Raw genomic sequence first — 18,331 nt, forward strand, 5'->3', positions numbered from 1 at the left:
GACTCAAATACAAACTATGACAAAATCTTCTAGGATATTGGTTACCTGAGATGGGCGACAAGCCCAAAGGCAAAAAGGACATGGGAAATTTACAACATACTAGGTGAACATGAGGCAAAGATGCAACAACTTGAAGCAGAGGGCAAGTTACCAAAAGCGACACCAAAGAAGAAGAGAAGAGTAGAACAAAGTGAAAATAGTGAAGAAGTAACTTCATCTAGTGAAAGTAGTGGCAATGAAGGAAAAAGAAGAGTTAAAAAACTCAGTCAGGAAGAAAGTAAAGCTTGGTCCGAGTGGGTTCTATTATGACACATAAATCCAACTATTCTATATTTTTACCCATATGAAATGTACGCCGCTCAGAATATAACGCCAACAGTTTTGGATGCCATGAACGGAAATGTTTCCGAATGGTATAACGAATGCGACAATGCCATTAGAAGGTCAGAAATAGTTCCTGGAACTTACGAATATACAACTGCTGTTTCTTATGGAAACGTAGGTGAGTTTGGAGAAGGTTCTTCAACAACAGTAGATATTGCTTGCGACAGGTTTCATATTATTTCTATTGACAACTCATTCTTATACGTGGAACAAGACATTGAAATAAAACCTTCTGCCAAGTTGTCTGACAAGAAAGGTTGCAATGGAATTTTCTATGTCGGATACCAATATGCTCCAGAAGTTTTCATGGGATATAAGATATATTCTAACTCTGACTTAGTTCAAACAGTAACATGGGCAAACTATGAATGGTTCGCTTTGAGAAACTCAGTACAACCACAAGCTAGAGAACAAACAGACCAGTATGCAACTATTGAGAAAATAAGAAGACTTGACCCTAACGTTCCAGGAGTTTATGTTAACCTTTCTGGACAAACTGCAGCAGCAGTAACCAAAGTAAAACTGAAACTTAGAGTTCCTTTGTCATCTTTCCTCATCTTCAGGTTTTTAAGATACTTGCCAAACTGGGCAGGAAAAATTTCTATCGAACTTACTCCAAGCAAAAATAACTTAGTCATTGCACCAACACAAGACCCATTCACTATTACAGACGTAAAGGGAACAAATCAAACGTCATTCGCCGAATTTTGCAAAGACAAAGTTGACTTAGACTTTGGTTTCTCAAACTTCAACAATGAAGTAAACTATTATTTCAATGCTGCTGGAACTGCTTGGGACCCAGTTAAGTTTACATGCGAAAAATTTGAATGCAAGAGAATAGAAAGCAGACTTGCAGTCTATATGTTGGACCCAGATATTTCAAATGCTTTAGCTGCCAAATATATTGCAGTTCCACTTATGTTCCCTATACACCAAATATCTGTCAAAGACTTTGCAGGTGAAGTTGGAAACCAAAGTGCTGACCCAGGTGCAAGAACAGATATTGCTTTAACAACTGCAATGAAACATGCAGATACTATGTTTGTACTGTTCAGACGAACTATAAATGACTATTCTTGTTTCTACAACCCCGGTATTAAATATCATATAAACATAGATGGCAAATATTATCCAAGAGAAGAATATTCTACAGTTGAGGATATGAGGTCATACAACTTGACATTAGATGCTATGAACTTTAACAACAACTTCACAACAACCATTAACCCTGAAATGCAAAGTTCTATTATGCCATATGTGAAAGTATGGACTCATACAGGAGGTCAAAAAACTCAATATACAAATGGAGACCGTTCAAACTTTTGGCTTGGCATTCCATTTGCTGACTCAGAAGACTTTATGGGTGGTATTTCAACTGTTAGTACTGTACAAATACAATATACTGGTGACAGAGACGGTCCAGATGAACTGAGAGCAAAGAAGTTTACAAAACCAATAGCACTTTTCACGGAAGATGCTCTTTTGAAGATTCGTTCGATGAAACCTGCTGGGGCTCCTCAGATTGGCATAACGACAGCTTCCATCGAGCAGATTTTGGCAGCAGGTCAGTAAGTTGTTCTTTGACACTTTTCTCACCATCGTAAATAGTTATGACACCTGTTTTGACATAATATTGTATTATAAACTTTCCTTTAGTAATATCGGTCAGTTTTGTTGTTATATTTTTGTCAACGTCAAGAACTTTCACCATTTCAGTTATACCAACTTTCTTTGCTTTATGGAAATATTTTGGTTCAGCAAATATTGCTATTCTATAACATTTACCATTGTTTGTATAAAGAACTATTCTGTCAATGTATTTGTATTGTTTGTGTGTGTAAACTTTGTTCTGCTTCAATTCGAAGAGATACTCGAATACGTCCATCTTTTTATTCTAAGTAAAATGTCATTTCCGAAAAATAGAAGCGTGAGTGTTTCAAAAGGTTTAATGGCGGTGGCAGATGTGAAGTTAAATTCACCAACTCAAACAAACAGTCAAAGTGTTATTGTCAATGTCAAAGACAGAGATGTTGAAGTGGGGAAACCATACGAAGACGAAGATGGTATAACAATTGTTCCTGTAAAAGAACAACCAACATATCCTGAAGTTAGCAGAGACTTAAGTTCTGTTGCAGATATTCGAAACGACTACCAACAACTGAAAGACAAACTTCAAACTCAGGAGAAGATTTGTCAAGCTTTAAGTATAATGTTAAGCTTGGTCGAACACAACCCTGTAAAAGTGAACTCATATGTCATTGCACCTCATGAAGTTTTGAAAGAACTATTGAAACTTTGACAGAGGCAGACGATATAAACATCAAAGAAATAGAACCCGACATTAGTTGCTGTGGTGTTTCATATAATGTCATTGACAAGATATACGTTATGAAAGGAGGTGAAACGTTGAACTTAAAGTATAGTTTCCCAGACGTCATAAAATATTTGACGACCACAACATTTCATTAAAAATTTATTTGCTAAGTAAATGGCAGAAGATATAATGGTTTATACTATTACGACTAAAAACCCTGAGTCATATAATTCTATAACAACAAACTTACAAAGTCCTCAAGACGGTATTGTAAACTAACTTTAAACACAATGACGACTAAAGCCTGTTTTGCTCTTTTGACACCAGAAGACTTTATTGTTGTGAATGGTAAAAAATACTCCTTTGAAGATACTTACTCAGATATACCACCAACAGGTTTTGTTGACTTATTTAATACTTTAAGTACGGTGTAACATGTGCTGCAACTAGAGCAGGTTTCATTATGTTTGGATGTCCGACTGAGTTTACTATAAACGATATGAGCTATAATACAAAACTTATTTCTGGTTTTTACTACCAACAGTTTCCTATAACAGGAAAAGGTGTCATACAAGGAATGTCTATTCCATTGACATTAAGCACACCAATCTTATATATTGTTTCAAACTTAGGTTCAAAGTGTTATTCGAATGTCGACAGAAACTATTATGACCAAAAGATACTTATGCGTATAAACAATACTTTCTCTGCTGGTTTGCCTATTGTTCATTCGAATGCAGATTTTCAACCTTAGTGAACTCAAACACTTTGGCAAGTATAACGTTGACATTAGTTGACGCAAACTTTGTTCCTGTAAAACTTTTATTTCCTATGTATTTGTCAATGACGGCAGAAAGTTTCGAATTGGAAGATGCAACTGGTGAAAGTATTGTATTACAAGAACAACTTCAACAACAAATAGCTCAAGAACAACAAATGCAACAAATGCAACAACAAAGTCAAGAATAAAAAAAATATTTTTTTTATTTTTATAAAAATGTACAGAATAGATGTTTCAGATTTTATGACTTCCAAGCATTCAGAAATATGTGTCCATTTCGAGACTATAACAAAGCAGTCGAGAATTTGAAACGTTTAGTCATTTATGTTGACTCTGCCCCAGAATGTTATGTCATGAAAGAATGGGATGTTGTCTTTAACAAACCTAAAGCGACAATAGTTTCAGAACAAGAATGTAGACAGAAACTTAAGAAAATAAAAGTCGTACAAGTTGGAATGAAGATGTTAGATGCTTGGGATATCTTATTGTCAAAGTTAGAAGATTTTTCAGTTCGAGGTATAAAGTTCTTATACACCTTCTCCAAACTTCTATTCTATCTTCACTGGATATAAATATGAACAAGTAGAATGGAAAGAAAATATTATAGAAGCTTGGTTAGACCATGTCAAAGAAATTATATGCAATGGAAACGAAAGAGTCTATGAGTATATCTTATGTTGGTTTGCAAACATCTTACAACATCCAAGTGCTAAGAATGAAACTGCTCTCATTATAATTGGAAAACAAGGAACTGGTAAGAACACATTCTTTACAGATATCTTATGCAAACTGTTAGAGGGCTATTCGAATCCGAATATGACAAACTTAGAAAACATCTGCGGTAAATTTAACTCTTCAATTGAGAATATGAAACTTATAGTTTGCAATGAACTTCAAAGTATAGATACAACAAAAGTTTTGAACTCAGATGCTTTGAAGAGTCTTATAACAGACAAAGTTGGAGTTGTTGAAAGAAAATATAAAGACCAAAGAGTTTGTGAAAATGTTGCAAACTTCATTATGGTTTCAAACAATGCTGTTCCGATGAAGTTAGAAAGTTCTGACAGAAGATATGTAGTTGTCAGAACGTCAGAAGCTCATATGCAAGATACAGAATATTTTGACGACTTAGCAGAAACTTTGACATCTGACTTTTACAACCACTTGTTCTCATATTTTATGACATTAGATATTTCAAAGTTCAATCCAAGACAAATTCCACATACCGAAGAGAGACAAACATTGTTAGAAGCAAACAAGAGTGTATATGAACTGTTCATAGATGAAACTGACTTTGAGTGTTTAGATGAAAGGTCATTGTACGATTCGTATAAACAATATTGTCAAGAATATGGTTATATGACAGCGTCTAAACGAACATTCTTGGCAAATGTCAAAAGTCTTTTAGACGTACAGAATGGTGTATATACAAAGAAAATTTTTTATGAGTAAATTTTTAAAAAAATATTTTTTTAGCCGATAGAAAAGATGACAAAATTCATCTCAGTAAACAAGTACATGTCAGGACTTAAAGAAGAACTAGACCCATTCACATATTTGAATGTTTACTTCTACCATTTTGAAAAGTCTTCATTCAGCAAAGTTTGGAACATCGAACCAGTTAAGTTTGCTATTGTGACTAAAAATGGTGCGAAATTTGAAGACTTAGACATAGAAGGTTTGTTAGCAATCAAAGAAAGTTTTGACAGAAGGTTTTCAAACCTTAAAGAAGGCAAAGCATACAAACTTGTTATACCTTATGAACCAAAGAAAGCAGACGACTATGAATATTATGAGTCTAAAGTTGTAGAAGTTCAAGGTAAATTGGGTAAAAAGATTTTAGAGTCTAAGCCAGTGTTTACTCCTAAAGAGGAAGAGAACATTGACATTGACCCAGAAATGTTCTAAAAATAAAATTTTATTTTTACATGTCAAATTTCTTTTTCTCTGGAACTGGTTCAGGTTCTTTCTTCTCTTCTTCTTTTTTCTCTTTCTTTTCTTTCTTCTTCTTTTCTGGTGGAGTTATGTCAAATTTCTCCGAACCATATTTATGTAAAAGTTCTTTGTCCTTTAATAGCTCATCTATTCTGTTTTCTATTTCATCTTCAAGAACAGCGCATGTGTCTTCTTTGCATTCTAAGAACTTTTGTTGGACTTCATCTTTCCAATCGGCGTCATCTCTGTCAACAAGTCTGTCATTGACAAATTTTAAGACTTCTCTGCCTAATGTTTTATGGTTCTTGTCATATTCCAGAAACAGAACTTTAGAACAAATTCACCTTTCTTGTTTACACTATGTAAGATTTTATGGTCGACAGATGTTTTGCTGTCAAAAAGTTTGTCTCGAATATAGATAGCGAAATCGCTAGACATTTTCTAAAAGATAAAAATTTAATTTTTCTAAAAATATGTTAGAAAAAAAGTTTGCTGACATTGACAAGAAAATTTGAGAATGTTTTAAACAAGAACAAGGTGAAGTTAGAAAATGCTCAGATAAAGCCTATACATGACAAGTTCTTATTTGCTCAGAATGGTATAACAGGTCTAATTGCACCACCTGGGTCTGGTAAGACTTTCACTTATCTTAAAATGGCTGCACAACAACAAGAACTAGATGAGAAGAACCCATTCTATGAGTTAGTTGTTATTTGTAGTACTTCTGGTCAATTTGACCAAACCGTCAATTCGTTCAAAGATATTATAAAGAAGTCTAAGTTAGTATGTATAAAGGATACTGAGTTGTTAGATTGGATAAAGAAGTACCAAAGAAGAGTTTTGAAGTATAATGCTATAAATGAGTATATAAATTCTAAGTTTAAAGACCCAAATGAGGAAATGCAGAGAATATTAGAGAAGAAACACTTCAGAAACAAACAGAAAGAGATAGAATACATTTCGAAGAAATTGCAATCTTACGATTGGAAGACATACCCTCATAGATGTCTTCTTATCTTAGATGATTTCGCCTCTCATCCTTTGTTAAAGAATAGAGAACAAGATATGTGTCGAATTCTTAAGAAGCTCAGACACTTTAACATCTCAGTTGTCATTTGTGTACAGACAGCAAAGAGTTTAAGTAAGGATGTTAAAAGAATACTGACTGACATTATACTTTTCCCCGGATTGTCCGAAGACGATTTCATGGAACTTATGAAAGAGTCCATGGCAGGTAAGTTTGACAGACATGAACTATGGGAGAAGTACAAAGTCATACAAGACCCTCATACTTCTTTCAGAATTCATATCTACGCAAACAAAGTTCAAATTGTAAAAAGTCAAGCTTGAAAAATAAAGAGTTCATTTACCCTACTTGTTTGAAGTTGTCAAAATACTCTGTTATTTTTTCCTTTAACAATGGTAAGTCTTCTTTGAATGTAAGTATTGTACAACCTTTAATATCATAGTGTGTTTGAGGTAACGTATCTTGAACTATTTGTTTCACATCTTCATTCGGTGTCATTGAAATCGGTAAGTTTTCGCGATAGAACCAATTTCTGTCAGATTTGTAAATCTTAGCAAGGTCGTAAAAGCTTTTGTTGTTTCTTCTGACTAAATGCAACATAACCATATCTTTATCTTCTTCATTTTCCATCTCTTCAGTATAAATCATATACTTATAGTTCTTTTCCTTTCCTTTTGGTACCGAACGTGGTATTCTTTTCTGAATGCTTTTGTCTTTTGCTTCAAGCTTGTTTTCCATCTCTTCACGTTCTTGTCTATGAATTTCGTCAAGAAGTCTGTAAATATACCAAGCATAACGAGGCGAAGCCCACATTGCAACAGCATTTACAAGATGTCTATGTCCATAATATCCTCTCAAACCGTTTGGCAATTTTTCACGATTTTCATAGAGTTTTGGCGACTGGGGTTTTTTACTTACTCGCTGTTCTTCACTGTTTTCAGAAAAAAGTATGTCTCGCTGTGCTTCGCTCAAAAGTTCTAGTGTGCTTTGGTTCCTAAACCAGTCTTGTGGTTTCTTAGTATCTGGAGCAAAACATGCTGTCAAAATACTTTGCATTTGGTACATATCGTCTTTGACCGAACGAATGAGACGGAGTTGTTTGTTAAACTGTATGTACTCGTATTCTTCATTTATAGCTTCATGGACTATAACTGTTGTTGTGTTCTCTGTTGTTGACATATCTGTCTTTACATACAAAATAAAAAAAATATTTTATAAAAAATTAGCGTTATTTTCTGACTTTCACAAAAGACCAAAAATAAACGCTTTACATGTATTTTTCAGCAACTTCGTCAAATAATTTTATAGCTTTATCTATCTCATCTACTTCAAACGTTTCTTTACCTTTTATGGGAGCACCATATATTTTCTCAAACTTTTCAAGTAGTTCTGTTTCTGCAGCTCTCATATCATTAACAAACACAACCTTGACTCTATTGACTGTACTGTCATATCTTTGAGTTATATTATATGTTCTTCCTATCTTATATCTCTTTGTATTGAAGTCCTTCGGTTTCTGAACGATGTAAAGTAAGCCTTCACTGCAACGTTCCGTATCGAATGAACCATATGTTATGAAGTTATATCCAACAACTGGGTCTAACCATAACAAAACTATTGGTATAAGACTTTTGTCGATGAGATATGCTGCAGTTCCATAGAATCTTACCGATATCATAAGCTCAGGATTTCTTGTCAAAATTTTCTGAGTAGAAGCAATTCTAACCCAGTCCTTCGGTTTCTTTCCAGATGGAGATATAATGTCTGACAAAGAATATTTGTTGTATTTCTTTGAGTATCTTACGTTTAAATCACCTATTCTAACCACTTTGGTGTCATTGTCTATCTTTCTAACTGTTTCAAACTCAATGTTTGTCATTTCTGTTCTTACATACAAAATAAAAAAAATAAAAAAATAAAACTAACTTTATTTTTTCTATCTTAAGGAAATTCATGAAATTTCATACGGAATTCAGCAAAAATATATTTTATGTTAGCATGTTAGATCTAACACGTTTTCTCACCTGTTTTCTAACATGGTCTAAAACATACAAAACTCATGAAATTTGGTCATTTTTCAGCAAAAATATATTTTATGTTAGCATGTTAGATCTAACACGTTTTCTAACCTCTTTTCTAACATGGTCTAAAACATACAAAACTCATGAAATTTCAAGACTTCATCGAACTTAAATGTTTTGTCAAGACTTTGTCATATGATTGCTTCTCTCGGTTTTCCGAGGGAAGAGATTCCATGTTTTGTCAAGACTTCATTGTAAATGACCAAAAATATATTTTATGTTAGCATGTTAGATCTAACACGTTTTCTCACCTGTTTTCTAACATGGTCTAAAACACACAAAACTCATGAAATTTCATACGGAATTCAGCAAAAATATATTTTATGTTAGCATGTTAGATCTAACACGTTTTCTCACCTGTTTTCTAACATAACTATTTACAAGCGTTTTACATGGTATATGTTGCGATGGTTCATGACTCTAAACAGTTTTGTAGCCTCTATTTCTTCTTTTAGTACATCGAATGTTTTAACAATGCCGAAAGTTTCTTTATATTTCTTCTTGACGTCAGATAGAAGGAAATCTTCTGCTGTTGGATAGTTTTTGTTCAGAAATTCTAACATGTCCATTTTATTTTCTGCTGGTTTTTCTGCTTCTTTCTTTAAATCTGCATAGTCGTTTCTCATACGTTCTATCTCTTTGACGGAGTAGTTATATTTCCTAATTGCTGCTTTACATTTAGAACATTGCGGGTTCATTTTTGCGTTATACATTGAAATAAAACCAGCTAAAACAACTAAAGCGTCAATTGCTCTCTTCATCTCAAACATAGCGGGTCTTATTTGTTTGTTCCATACTTTGCCTCTTCTATCTTTATCTCTTATCTGCCATACACATTCAGCAACTAACGAAACAAAGTTGTCGTAGGTCTTAAATTCTTCAGATTTATATATGTCAGAAACATTCTTATATACCATGTCGCAATCTTTGTCCATAACCTTATGGTTGCAATGAAATCCTAGAAACTCATAGTTTACCTTTCGTATGAACTTCTTTATTTCTACTGAGTCAGTTGGTTTCACTTCTATTTCATCGAATTCAGGAATAGTGAGTTTTTGTTGTTGGATTTCAGGTAGTTTAGGCAAATGGTCAATAATGTCCTGCATTTCATAAAGATACTGTTCATTTGTTTCATCTTTCGCACTACAGTCTAAATTACTTGTTAAAAGTTCTTGCTTTATCTTCTGGATTTCTGTTTCAAAAGTATATGAAGAAGGAATGAAGCTTTTCATTTCTACTAACATAGATGTTGGATTCATGACTAAAGAGTTTGGTGCTGTTGTTTGAATTGTTGTTGTGCCGATTGTTGAAATCATATCTTTTATACAAAATAAAAAAATAAAAAAATAAAACTAACTTTATTTTTATTTCGGGAAAATTCATGAAAATTCAAGAGGTGAAAAAAGAGGTGAAAAAACAGGTGAGATCTAACATTCTAACATAAACTTTATTTTTGGGTCCTTTACACTCATTACGAAGAAGTCTTGACAAAACATTTACGAAGAAGTCATGAAAATTCAAGAGGTTAGAAAACGTGTTAGAAAACGTGTTAGATCTAACATTCTAACATAAACTTTATTTTTGGTGTAAATTTCATGATTTTCGAGAGTTTTAGACCATGTTAGAAAACAGGTGAGAAAACAGGTGAGATCTAACATGCTAACATAAACTTTATTTTTGCTGAATTCAGCAACAAAATGAACGAGGTCAGGATGTATGTAAATACCTTTGAATTCATTCATAACACCCTTAGTAAGCTCATAAAATGCTTGTTTTGAGGTCGAGCCACTTTTGGCTCCACCGTATTCTTTCAACCAAAACTCAAGAATTTCCTGCATGAATTTTGTATAAAACTAACTTTATTTTTTATTTCGGGAAAATTCATGAAAATTCAAGAGGTTAGAAAACGTGTTAGAAAACGTGTTAGATCTAACCATCTACCCGACATTCTCGTCAAATACAAAAAAAATACAAAAAATGACACTTTTTCATTAGATAACTGTTATTTTTTGACGAAGTGAAGGTTTACACTTCGTCAAAAAAATCCCTGAAATCATATCTTTTATACAAAAAAATACAAAAAATGACACTTTTTCATTATATAACTGTTATTTTTTGACGAAGTGAAGGTTTACACTTCGTCAAAAAAATCCCTGAAATCATATCTTTTATACAAAAAAATACAAAAAAATACAAAATAAAACTAACTTTATTTTTTCTATCTTAAGGAAATTCATGAAAATTCATGAGGTTAGAAAACGTGTTAGAAAACGTGTTAGATCTAACATTCTAACATAAACTTTATTTTTGGGTCCTTTACACTCATTACGAAGAAGTCATGACAAAACATTTACGAAGAAGTCTTGACAAAACATTTACGAAGAAGTCATGACAAAACATTTACGAAGAAGTCTTGACAAATTCAAAAGGGTAGAAATGAGGTGAGATCTAACCATCTACCCGACATTCTCGTCAAATGAAAAAAATGACACTTTTTCATTAGATAACTGTTATTTTTTGACGAAGTGAAGGTTTACACTTCGTCAAAAAAATCCCTGAAATCATATCTTTTATACAAAAAATACAAAATAAAACTAACTTTATTTTTTCTATCTTAAGGAAATTCATGACAAATTCAAGAGGTTAGAAAACGTGTTAGAAAACGTGTTAGATCTAACCATCTACCCTAAACGTTATTTTTGGGTCCTTTACACTCATTACGATGAAGTCTTGACAAAACATTTACGAAGAAGTCTTGACAAAACATTTACGATGAAGTCTTGACAAAACATTTACGAAGAAGTCATGAAAATTCATGAGGGTAGAAAACGTGTTAGAAAACGTGTTAGATCTAACATGTTAACATAAATTATATTTTTGGTCCGGGAACAACTTTCTCTCAATTGGAGCTGTGGCATACTCTTTGCGTAAGCGGTTCAGACCTTCTTCGAACTCTTGGTCTCTCTTCGATTTGGATTGAGATTGGAATTGCTGGGGTGGAGCTTGCTGGAACATCCAAGGGTTGGGGAAGTAAGGCATAGGCAGAGGAGGGTAGTTCGGGAAGCCTTGTGGTGGGTAGTAACCTTGAGGTGGAAATTGGTAGAAATTCGGAGGTACTTGCTGGAACTGAGGTTGCTGAGGAGACTGTTGTGGTTCTTTAGGTTCCTCTGGTTTGGGAATGGACTCGGTTGGTGGGACGTCGGACATTCGTTTGTGGCTTAACCGTCGGACCACAACGATAAAAATCTCTGCTACTAGCAGTACTGCTACTGACAGTAGCAGTACTTTTACTGACAGTAGCAGTACTTTTACTGACAGTAGCAGTACTTTTTCTGACAGTAGCAGTACTTTTACTGACAGTAGCAGTACTTTATCGTCGAAAACCCTCTCAAATTTTCCTTTTTACTGACAGTAGCAGTACTTTTTCTGACAGTAGCAGTACTTTTACTGACAGTAGCAGTACTTTTTCTGACAGTAGCAATGGTCGAGGTCGAACCTACCGACGAGGCAATTTACCTAATTGAACTTAACGACTGCGTAAAAGACTACTTGCGCAAGGTCATGAAGCCCAAGGTCAAGTTCACCACTATTTCTGGAAGGGCTGCCTTGAATCTCGAGACTTCGACTGGAATTCCAATTGAGGTACCAGACGGGACAGCCTACGACGACATAAAGCAAGCAAAGAAGGAAGCCATTATAAAGTTCTTTGCCAAGCGTCCTTGGATACTACTTCCAAACAGAGAGAGTCCAATTCCACGAATTATACAAATTCTCAGAGCACTGTTCCACTTCTCAGGACAACCGTTCTTCATAACCTGTGAAGGCGACATCCAACCAGTTCAGTAAACCTTAACGTTTAACTTCACTTTTTTTATGTTTTTTGTGAAAGTGTCAAAAATAAATTGTTTTCATGAGTTTTCTACGATGTTAGAAAAGTGGTTAGAAAACGTGTTAGATCTAACATGCTAACATAAACATTATTTTTCAATACTTTTTCAGCACTTTTCCGTAGTTATAGATGAAAGACAATTCGAGATAAAAGTCATAGTACAATGGAATAATATGTTGCACACCATTTGTTGTGAACCAAACTTGAAAGTCAGAGAAACTGTTACTAGGTGGTTCGTAGAATTTAGAAGCAAAGTCATAAAAGTCCTTACCAATACATAGAAAACTATTGTTGCTTGAACTGAAACTTGCATGACACATAACATTTTGAGGGTCAAACACGTTTCTATAAACTGTCAAATCTGCTGGTGGAAGTATAAATTTAAATGGACCATCTGGTGGTAATGGTTCGTTCTGGTTTAGTAACCGAAGAAATTGTGCCCAAGAACGTTTGTCTACTTTCCAAATAAAAACTCTGTATCTCTTGGAGGGTTAATTTCAATCTTTTGAAATGAAACGGTGGAGTTCATCTTGTCATATTCTAGTTTCAGATAGTATGTTCCATTTAGTAAAGAGTCGTATTTTTCTTGAAATTCCCAATAATATTTGTTCATTTGAGTTTGAAAGTCATTTAGAGTTTTCTCAAGACTTTCGTCTGAACGAACTGTAAAGATTCTCATTTCGTCAAATTTGTCTATTAGACCATCAGAACCTTTATACTGCCCATGAAAATATACTGCGAACATAAATGCGTTAGTTCTATTTGAAAACAAAACTCTTCTAAATCCTATTGCCTTTGCATCTGAAGGACTTTGAAGCCAACGAATTGGATAGTCAAACCTGTATACTCGGGATGAAATTTCTTCATCTGAAATAGTCCTACCAGCATTTGTAAAGATATAGTCTAACGGTTTTGTATCTGCTACTTTTGTTCTTTGTTTTTCAACCTGAAGCATTTAATATATGTAAAAATATATTGTTTTAAAATGGTATGCCATTTCATATTTCTCATCTAACAAACAAGTTTCCCAACGGTCTTCTCCAACAAACTCAGCGTACATTTCAAATAAAATTTTAAAAATGTCACTTTTTAAAAAATAAATTTTTACTTCATGCAATGTTTAACACATCGAAAGGCATGTCCATAAGACGTTCTTCTTCTAACCTCTCTAGTCTGTTTGGATAATTGGCACGTGCTGTTTCCAAATCCATTTCGTAGGTCAGACCAGCCAGTTTGTCATAGACTTTTATGGGTCTTCCTTTCTTATATTTAAACTTCTTCGAAACTCTCCAACCATATCTTTGTAACTCTGCTTTTATTCTAGCAGATTTTCTATCCATTCTATATGGGGGCATTTTTATAAAAAGAAAAAAAATATTTTTTTCTTTACTTAACATAACCGCCTGCTGCCATAAGTCTTTGACGCCAACCCATACCAGCTAATGAAGGTTGACTTGGTTTAGTTTCCAAACTAAACTTTGGTTTTGGTTTTTCTTCTTCTATCGGTTTTTCGTCACTTTTCGGTTTCTCTGACTTTACTTCACTTGCAGGAACAGTTGTGTCGTCAACATCTTCATAAATATCATATGCCATTTGTTTTTGTTTTCCTTTCAACTTTTTGTGTTTGTTGTAAAGTTTAGAATATTTCGACTCTAAGTCAATGAGATGTTCTATAATGAACTGTTGGTCAGTGAAGTAAACTTTTCCATCTGTTGTCTCGAAAGCTCCTTCAGACTTCAATATTTTATTTGTGAGAGTCTGTTTCTTTTTTGAGATACTTGCCGTTCCATTTTTATGAAAAGTGACTTTGTAGTTAGGGTTTGTATTTCCAGACCTGGCACTTTCTATTATTGAATTTTTCTCTTCATCTGTAAGTTCTTTGACAGGTTTTGACAATGGTTCTGAACTTTTTGTTTGTGGTGTCAAATCTACCGTTTCAACTTCTTCGGTCATTTCATCTCAGTAAAAAATTTTAGTTTGGTTTGTTTTCAACTGGTTGTTTAGGTTTTTTAAGTCGGTCTAAAACTTCCTGAGGTATAGGAAGAACTTGACAAACACGTTGTGTAACTGCTGGAAGTCGACAAATCCATCTTGAACCCATTTGTCTCAATGCTGTATTGTTCATTTCATCTCAGTAAAAAACTTTACATTCCCCACGTTTGAGGCGGTTGAGGTTGGTTATTGTTTACCCATTGTTGTGCATGGTTATATCCTCTGTTAAAGAATCTTTCACCTTGGTCCATATAGTGTCCTGCTTGGTTATAGTAGTCATTTGCTTTGTTATAATAGTTTCCTGCTTGTCTTCCTACATTGTCCATCCATCCTTGAACTTTTCCTCTTGTTTCAGGATTTGGAATAAGATTTGTTGCATCTCGTGCTACATCCCAACCTTTCTGTACAGTTTGTATAATAGGTTGTGCTTTCTCTTTAAGTATACCTAATGTACTCAAAATCTTCTTTCCAATTCCAAATGCACCTCTGGCTATTGTTCCCACTGCGGGCAAAAATCTGGATGCAACTCCTGCTAATGCGCCAAATAAACCCATTTCTTATAGGATAAAAAATGACGAATCCAAACAAGGACCCCTATGTTTCTAAAGCGACAAAGAAAGCACTCATGATAAAAATCTTTAGTTCAACACCAAATGCTTGGTTTATGGATATCTTGGAAAACATTCCGAGAGTTAGAACAGATGGACCACCATACTGGCTAATATTTGTCGGTCAAAACACAAGATACTGTGAAGCCATACCATTATGGTCCAAAAATATTTTAGATGTGAAAACTGCTTTGACAATATTCGTTGACAAATACCATCCAACAAAACTGACATCTGACTGTGAAAGTTCTTTCAAATCAGATGATGTAAAAAACTATCTGCGTTCAAAAAATGTAAACCAATATTTCATTGTCGACCAAAACCATTCTGCTCTTGGTGTCATTGACGGTTGTATAAAAATGTTAAGAGACTTAAACCAACCACAAGGTGGTGAAGCAAATGAAATGTCATATGACGACAAATATAGACACTTCTCCATGGCAAAGATGAGACAAGTTTTAAATATTTACAATAGCCGTAAACAAAAAGGTTTGGGAAACCACTCCCCGAAGAAATGAAAAACAACCCTGACTTAGAGAAAGACTATATATTTAATAATTTAGTCAAAAGAGACAAACAAGAAAGAATGCCGGGCTTCAAACTTCAGAAAGGTGACAAAGTAAAAATAGAAATACCTAAACGCGACCCATATGAAAATACTATTGACTATGACAACAATGGGAACCCGACAGGTACTCACATTCGTGTTCGTAAAAATAGAAGAAAGTATACAAGAGAATATTATGAAGTTTTAGGCAAACATGGCAAAATGTACACACTGCAAGCAGAAGATAAAACTACTATTGCCAGACCTCGTTTCAAACTTGTCAAAGTTCAAGGTGGTATACTTTCAAAGACAGTTCCTAACAAATATAAGACAACTCCTGACGAATATGCTAAAGAAGTTGAAAATGACGACTAAGCATTTCTATACCATGCGTAAACTGTCATGTAAGGTGGCATGTAGTCTTTACTTTGTCCCGTTGTTTGCGTATATCCTGAAACGTGATGTGTATGGTTTCCTCCTCCCTCAGTGTTACTCCAGTAACAATTTATAGCAAACTTAACGTTGTCTTTAACATCATATCCTTTACCTTTTATCATTGCTGACCAATCCCAATATCTATGCTTATGCCAACCTGCTTGAGATGTACTTAAATCTATGTAGTGACTGTGTGCAGGTAAATTTTCACCTGAAATCGTTTTACTTCCACCTGTTTCCTTTGAAGAGTTTGCACAATACAAAAACCTGTCGACTATTTGAGTCCAAGTTCCAAAACCCAGAACTGTTTCTGGTCTGGTAGAGTTCATTGACGTATAAATAGAGCCTATAGGATATAATGTTTGAAGTATTTCTGTCTTTAATGTTTGAAGCTCTGTTTTGTCTGCTTTCTTGTCATATAAATCTTGAGCAGTGAATTTAATATTATGTTCATCCTTCATGACATAAACATCTTTACATCTAATGTTTCTCATCGTCGTTATGTTGTCATCCGATGTTAAACCTTGTGGAAAGTTAGGAGGTTTACAATATAATGCATCCCCACCAGTTTCTTCAACCGTTCCTTCAATACTTTCTATAGCAACAGTTGTAAAGAAATCATGTGTATGAGTCTTATTTGCTTTCTTCTCTAACTCATCGTTAACATAAGTTTTATCTGCTTTAAGGTCTAAACATCCTGAAACCCATCCTGTATCAGCTTTAGTTTTTAAAATCTTCGATGTCCATTCATGATACCATTCAGCCCTTTCTATAATTTCATTATCTTTTTCATCCACATATTCCTTATCTGCTTTCTTCTCTAACTTACTAGCCACATATTCCTCATCCGCTTTCTTTTCAAGGCTAACGTTTAAGTCTGTTATTTCAGATATAGAATGTATATGAGTCTTTTTAGAATATTCGTTTTCAGCTCTTGTCACTTCACTTGACATTTTATTGTCAACATATGTTTTGTCTGCTAGTTCAGGATGAGTATGTTCTTTTGTTGCATAAGCATTGTTAGCTCTTTCTTCTTCTTTTGCTATTGCATCGTCTACATATTCTTTGTCAGCTTTGTTGTCAACATCTGCTTTCAAAAGAAGTTCATTTATAGGTTTCTCGTTTAAAGTTCCTTTTGTTGGATTTATACAGACAGTATGGTTCTTATTGTCTTGAAATAGAAACTCATCTGTCATTGGGTTTAATGTCAGTTTTAAGTTTCCTTCTTTCAATGACTCAGATATCTTAGAATAGTTTGAAAAGTTTGTTGTGTTCTTATTTAGAGCTTGCATAATGAGTTGTCGGTTGTGTTGTATTTCTCTCATGGAAGCAATATCTTTCGACATTTTTATTCTAGATAAAATATGCTTCCAATAGAAAAAGAAAATTCAAGAGTTGCTACAACTAAACCATTAGATGAACTTTTTACTAATGTCGGTCAAAAGTTTGAGACAGAGACCGTAAAGCATGAAGGCTATCGTTTTGACTACCCATTAAGATGGCTAAGAGACCCATCTGTCACAAAAGCTATTGGCTTTCGTAGAATGAAGTTCATTTCAGAAGCCATACATGGTTTCCCATTTACGGTCGGTTTTGAAGTTCGATACTATAACAAAGAAAAACGTATGTATGAGAAATTTGAACAGGGAAAACTTTTACAAGTTAGTTTGCTTGTAAACTTAGAAACAACTCTTCAAGCTTTTCAAGAAAAAATAAACGATATCTATATCGAATATGCAAACAGTATAACATTGACGAAGGAGAATACCATCTCGATATTATTTATGACAGGAAAAATGCAACTGTTAAAATCAATAGAATAGAAGACCTTGGAGAAAACGTTTATATTTCTACAAAATATAACAACTTGGCATGGTATAGATTTATGAGGATGTTAAATCAGCCTGCAGCATATCCAGTACACCCAGACTTTTATGAAGTCGAAAACCCTAATGGAACATATGAAAATGTTTTCGACCAAGATGCTATTATTGTTCATGCTTCATTTTCTGGCGCCCAAAACTCTTTCTTATGCTTGGCAAATGACTTTTACGAAAAACCTACAAAGTTATACGAACCACAAGTGGAAGTATTTCAGACTTTCAAGTATGGTTTACTACAGATGGAAGAAAAAGAATAATTCCATTATACCATGCGTTTTACTTAGAACTTAGTTTCATATACAACTACTATCGAACGGTAAAAATATAATTTTTTAATATACCGGTTGTGGTGTTGGATTTGGTTGCCAACTAGACTGTGGTGCAGGTTCAGGCTGTTGTATAACAGGAGCTTGTTCTTCTGGTTCAGGGTCTTTAGGTATAATACCAACGAACTG

The 18,331-nt window shown here is 34.1% G+C and overlaps 13 protein-coding genes and 3 pseudogenes across 16 annotated transcripts, besides 1 other annotated feature; 7 read left to right on the plus strand and 9 right to left on the minus strand.

Annotated features, from left to right (window-relative positions):
- Positions 1-16,709: part of a mobile genetic element that runs on past the window's edge.
- On the plus strand, positions 391-1,239 carry TVAGG3_0397000 (protein of unknown function, DUF4106 family; the record flags this gene model as incomplete). Its single annotated transcript, XM_051232547.1, has 1 exon — positions 391-1,239. A coding segment is annotated over one exon (849 nt), but the record flags the coding sequence as incomplete, so codon positions are not given.
- Positions 1,246-1,956, plus strand: TVAGG3_0397010 (protein of unknown function, DUF4106 family; the record flags this gene model as incomplete). Its single annotated transcript, XM_051232548.1, has 1 exon — positions 1,246-1,956. The coding sequence occupies one exon, from the start codon at positions 1,246-1,248 to the stop codon at positions 1,954-1,956; it is 711 nt and encodes a 236-aa protein (XP_051102278.1).
- TVAGG3_0397020 (uncharacterized protein) lies at positions 4,500-4,931 on the plus strand (the record flags this gene model as incomplete). The annotated part of the gene is made up of 1 exon (XM_051232549.1): positions 4,500-4,931. One exon carries the CDS (start codon positions 4,500-4,502, stop codon positions 4,929-4,931), a length of 432 nt encoding a protein of 143 aa, XP_051102279.1.
- Positions 4,968-5,387, plus strand: TVAGG3_0397030 (protein of unknown function, DUF4108 family; the record flags this gene model as incomplete). Its single annotated transcript, XM_051232550.1, has 1 exon — positions 4,968-5,387. One exon carries the CDS (start codon positions 4,968-4,970, stop codon positions 5,385-5,387), a length of 420 nt encoding a protein of 139 aa, XP_051102280.1.
- TVAGG3_0397040 lies at positions 5,404-5,852 on the minus strand (annotated as a pseudogene). Its single transcript has one exon. A coding segment is annotated over exon 1 (449 nt).
- Positions 6,069-6,764, plus strand: TVAGG3_0397050 (protein of unknown function, DUF4106 family; the record flags this gene model as incomplete). Its single annotated transcript, XM_051232551.1, has 1 exon — positions 6,069-6,764. The coding sequence occupies one exon, from the start codon at positions 6,069-6,071 to the stop codon at positions 6,762-6,764; it is 696 nt and encodes a 231-aa protein (XP_051102281.1).
- TVAGG3_0397060 (KilA, N-terminal/APSES-type HTH, DNA-binding family) lies at positions 6,781-7,620 on the minus strand (the record flags this gene model as incomplete). The annotated part of the gene is made up of 1 exon (XM_051232552.1): positions 6,781-7,620. One exon carries the CDS (start codon positions 7,618-7,620, stop codon positions 6,781-6,783), a length of 840 nt encoding a protein of 279 aa, XP_051102282.1.
- Positions 7,868-8,320, minus strand: TVAGG3_0397070 (organellar and viral DNA polymerase type B; the record flags this gene model as incomplete). Its single annotated transcript, XM_051232553.1, has 1 exon — positions 7,868-8,320. A coding segment is annotated over one exon (453 nt), but the record flags the coding sequence as incomplete, so codon positions are not given.
- Positions 8,900-9,292, minus strand: TVAGG3_0397080 (organellar and viral DNA polymerase type B; the record flags this gene model as incomplete). Its single annotated transcript, XM_051232554.1, has 1 exon — positions 8,900-9,292. The coding sequence occupies one exon, from the start codon at positions 9,290-9,292 to the stop codon at positions 8,900-8,902; it is 393 nt and encodes a 130-aa protein (XP_051102284.1).
- On the minus strand, positions 11,382-11,729 carry TVAGG3_0397090 (uncharacterized protein; the record flags this gene model as incomplete). Its single annotated transcript, XM_051232555.1, has 1 exon — positions 11,382-11,729. One exon carries the CDS (start codon positions 11,727-11,729, stop codon positions 11,382-11,384), a length of 348 nt encoding a protein of 115 aa, XP_051102285.1.
- On the minus strand, positions 12,507-13,366 carry TVAGG3_0397100 (annotated as a pseudogene). The gene has a single exon. A coding segment is annotated over exon 1 (860 nt).
- Positions 13,521-13,751, minus strand: TVAGG3_0397110 (uncharacterized protein; the record flags this gene model as incomplete). The annotated part of the gene is made up of 1 exon (XM_051232556.1): positions 13,521-13,751. One exon carries the CDS (start codon positions 13,749-13,751, stop codon positions 13,521-13,523), a length of 231 nt encoding a protein of 76 aa, XP_051102286.1.
- Positions 14,556-14,957, minus strand: TVAGG3_0397120 (uncharacterized protein; the record flags this gene model as incomplete). The annotated part of the gene is made up of 1 exon (XM_051232557.1): positions 14,556-14,957. One exon carries the CDS (start codon positions 14,955-14,957, stop codon positions 14,556-14,558), a length of 402 nt encoding a protein of 133 aa, XP_051102287.1.
- TVAGG3_0397130 (uncharacterized protein) lies at positions 14,975-15,529 on the plus strand (the record flags this gene model as incomplete). The annotated part of the gene is made up of 1 exon (XM_051232558.1): positions 14,975-15,529. The coding sequence occupies one exon, from the start codon at positions 14,975-14,977 to the stop codon at positions 15,527-15,529; it is 555 nt and encodes a 184-aa protein (XP_051102288.1).
- Positions 16,710-16,752: 43 nt separating the features above from the next.
- On the minus strand, positions 16,753-17,339 carry TVAGG3_0397140 (phage tail repeat-like family; the record flags this gene model as incomplete). The annotated part of the gene is made up of 1 exon (XM_051232559.1): positions 16,753-17,339. A coding segment is annotated over one exon (587 nt), but the record flags the coding sequence as incomplete, so codon positions are not given.
- An 18-nt stretch (positions 17,340-17,357) lies between these two features.
- Positions 17,358-18,204, plus strand: TVAGG3_0397150 (annotated as a pseudogene). The gene has a single exon. A coding segment is annotated over exon 1 (847 nt).
- Positions 18,205-18,331: the final 127 nt, after the last annotated feature.

The sequence above is a fragment of the Trichomonas vaginalis genome, chromosome V (genome assembly GCF_026262505.1).
Source record: "Trichomonas vaginalis G3 chromosome V, whole genome shotgun sequence".
Classification (NCBI taxonomy): domain Eukaryota; phylum Parabasalia; order Trichomonadida; family Trichomonadidae; genus Trichomonas; species Trichomonas vaginalis.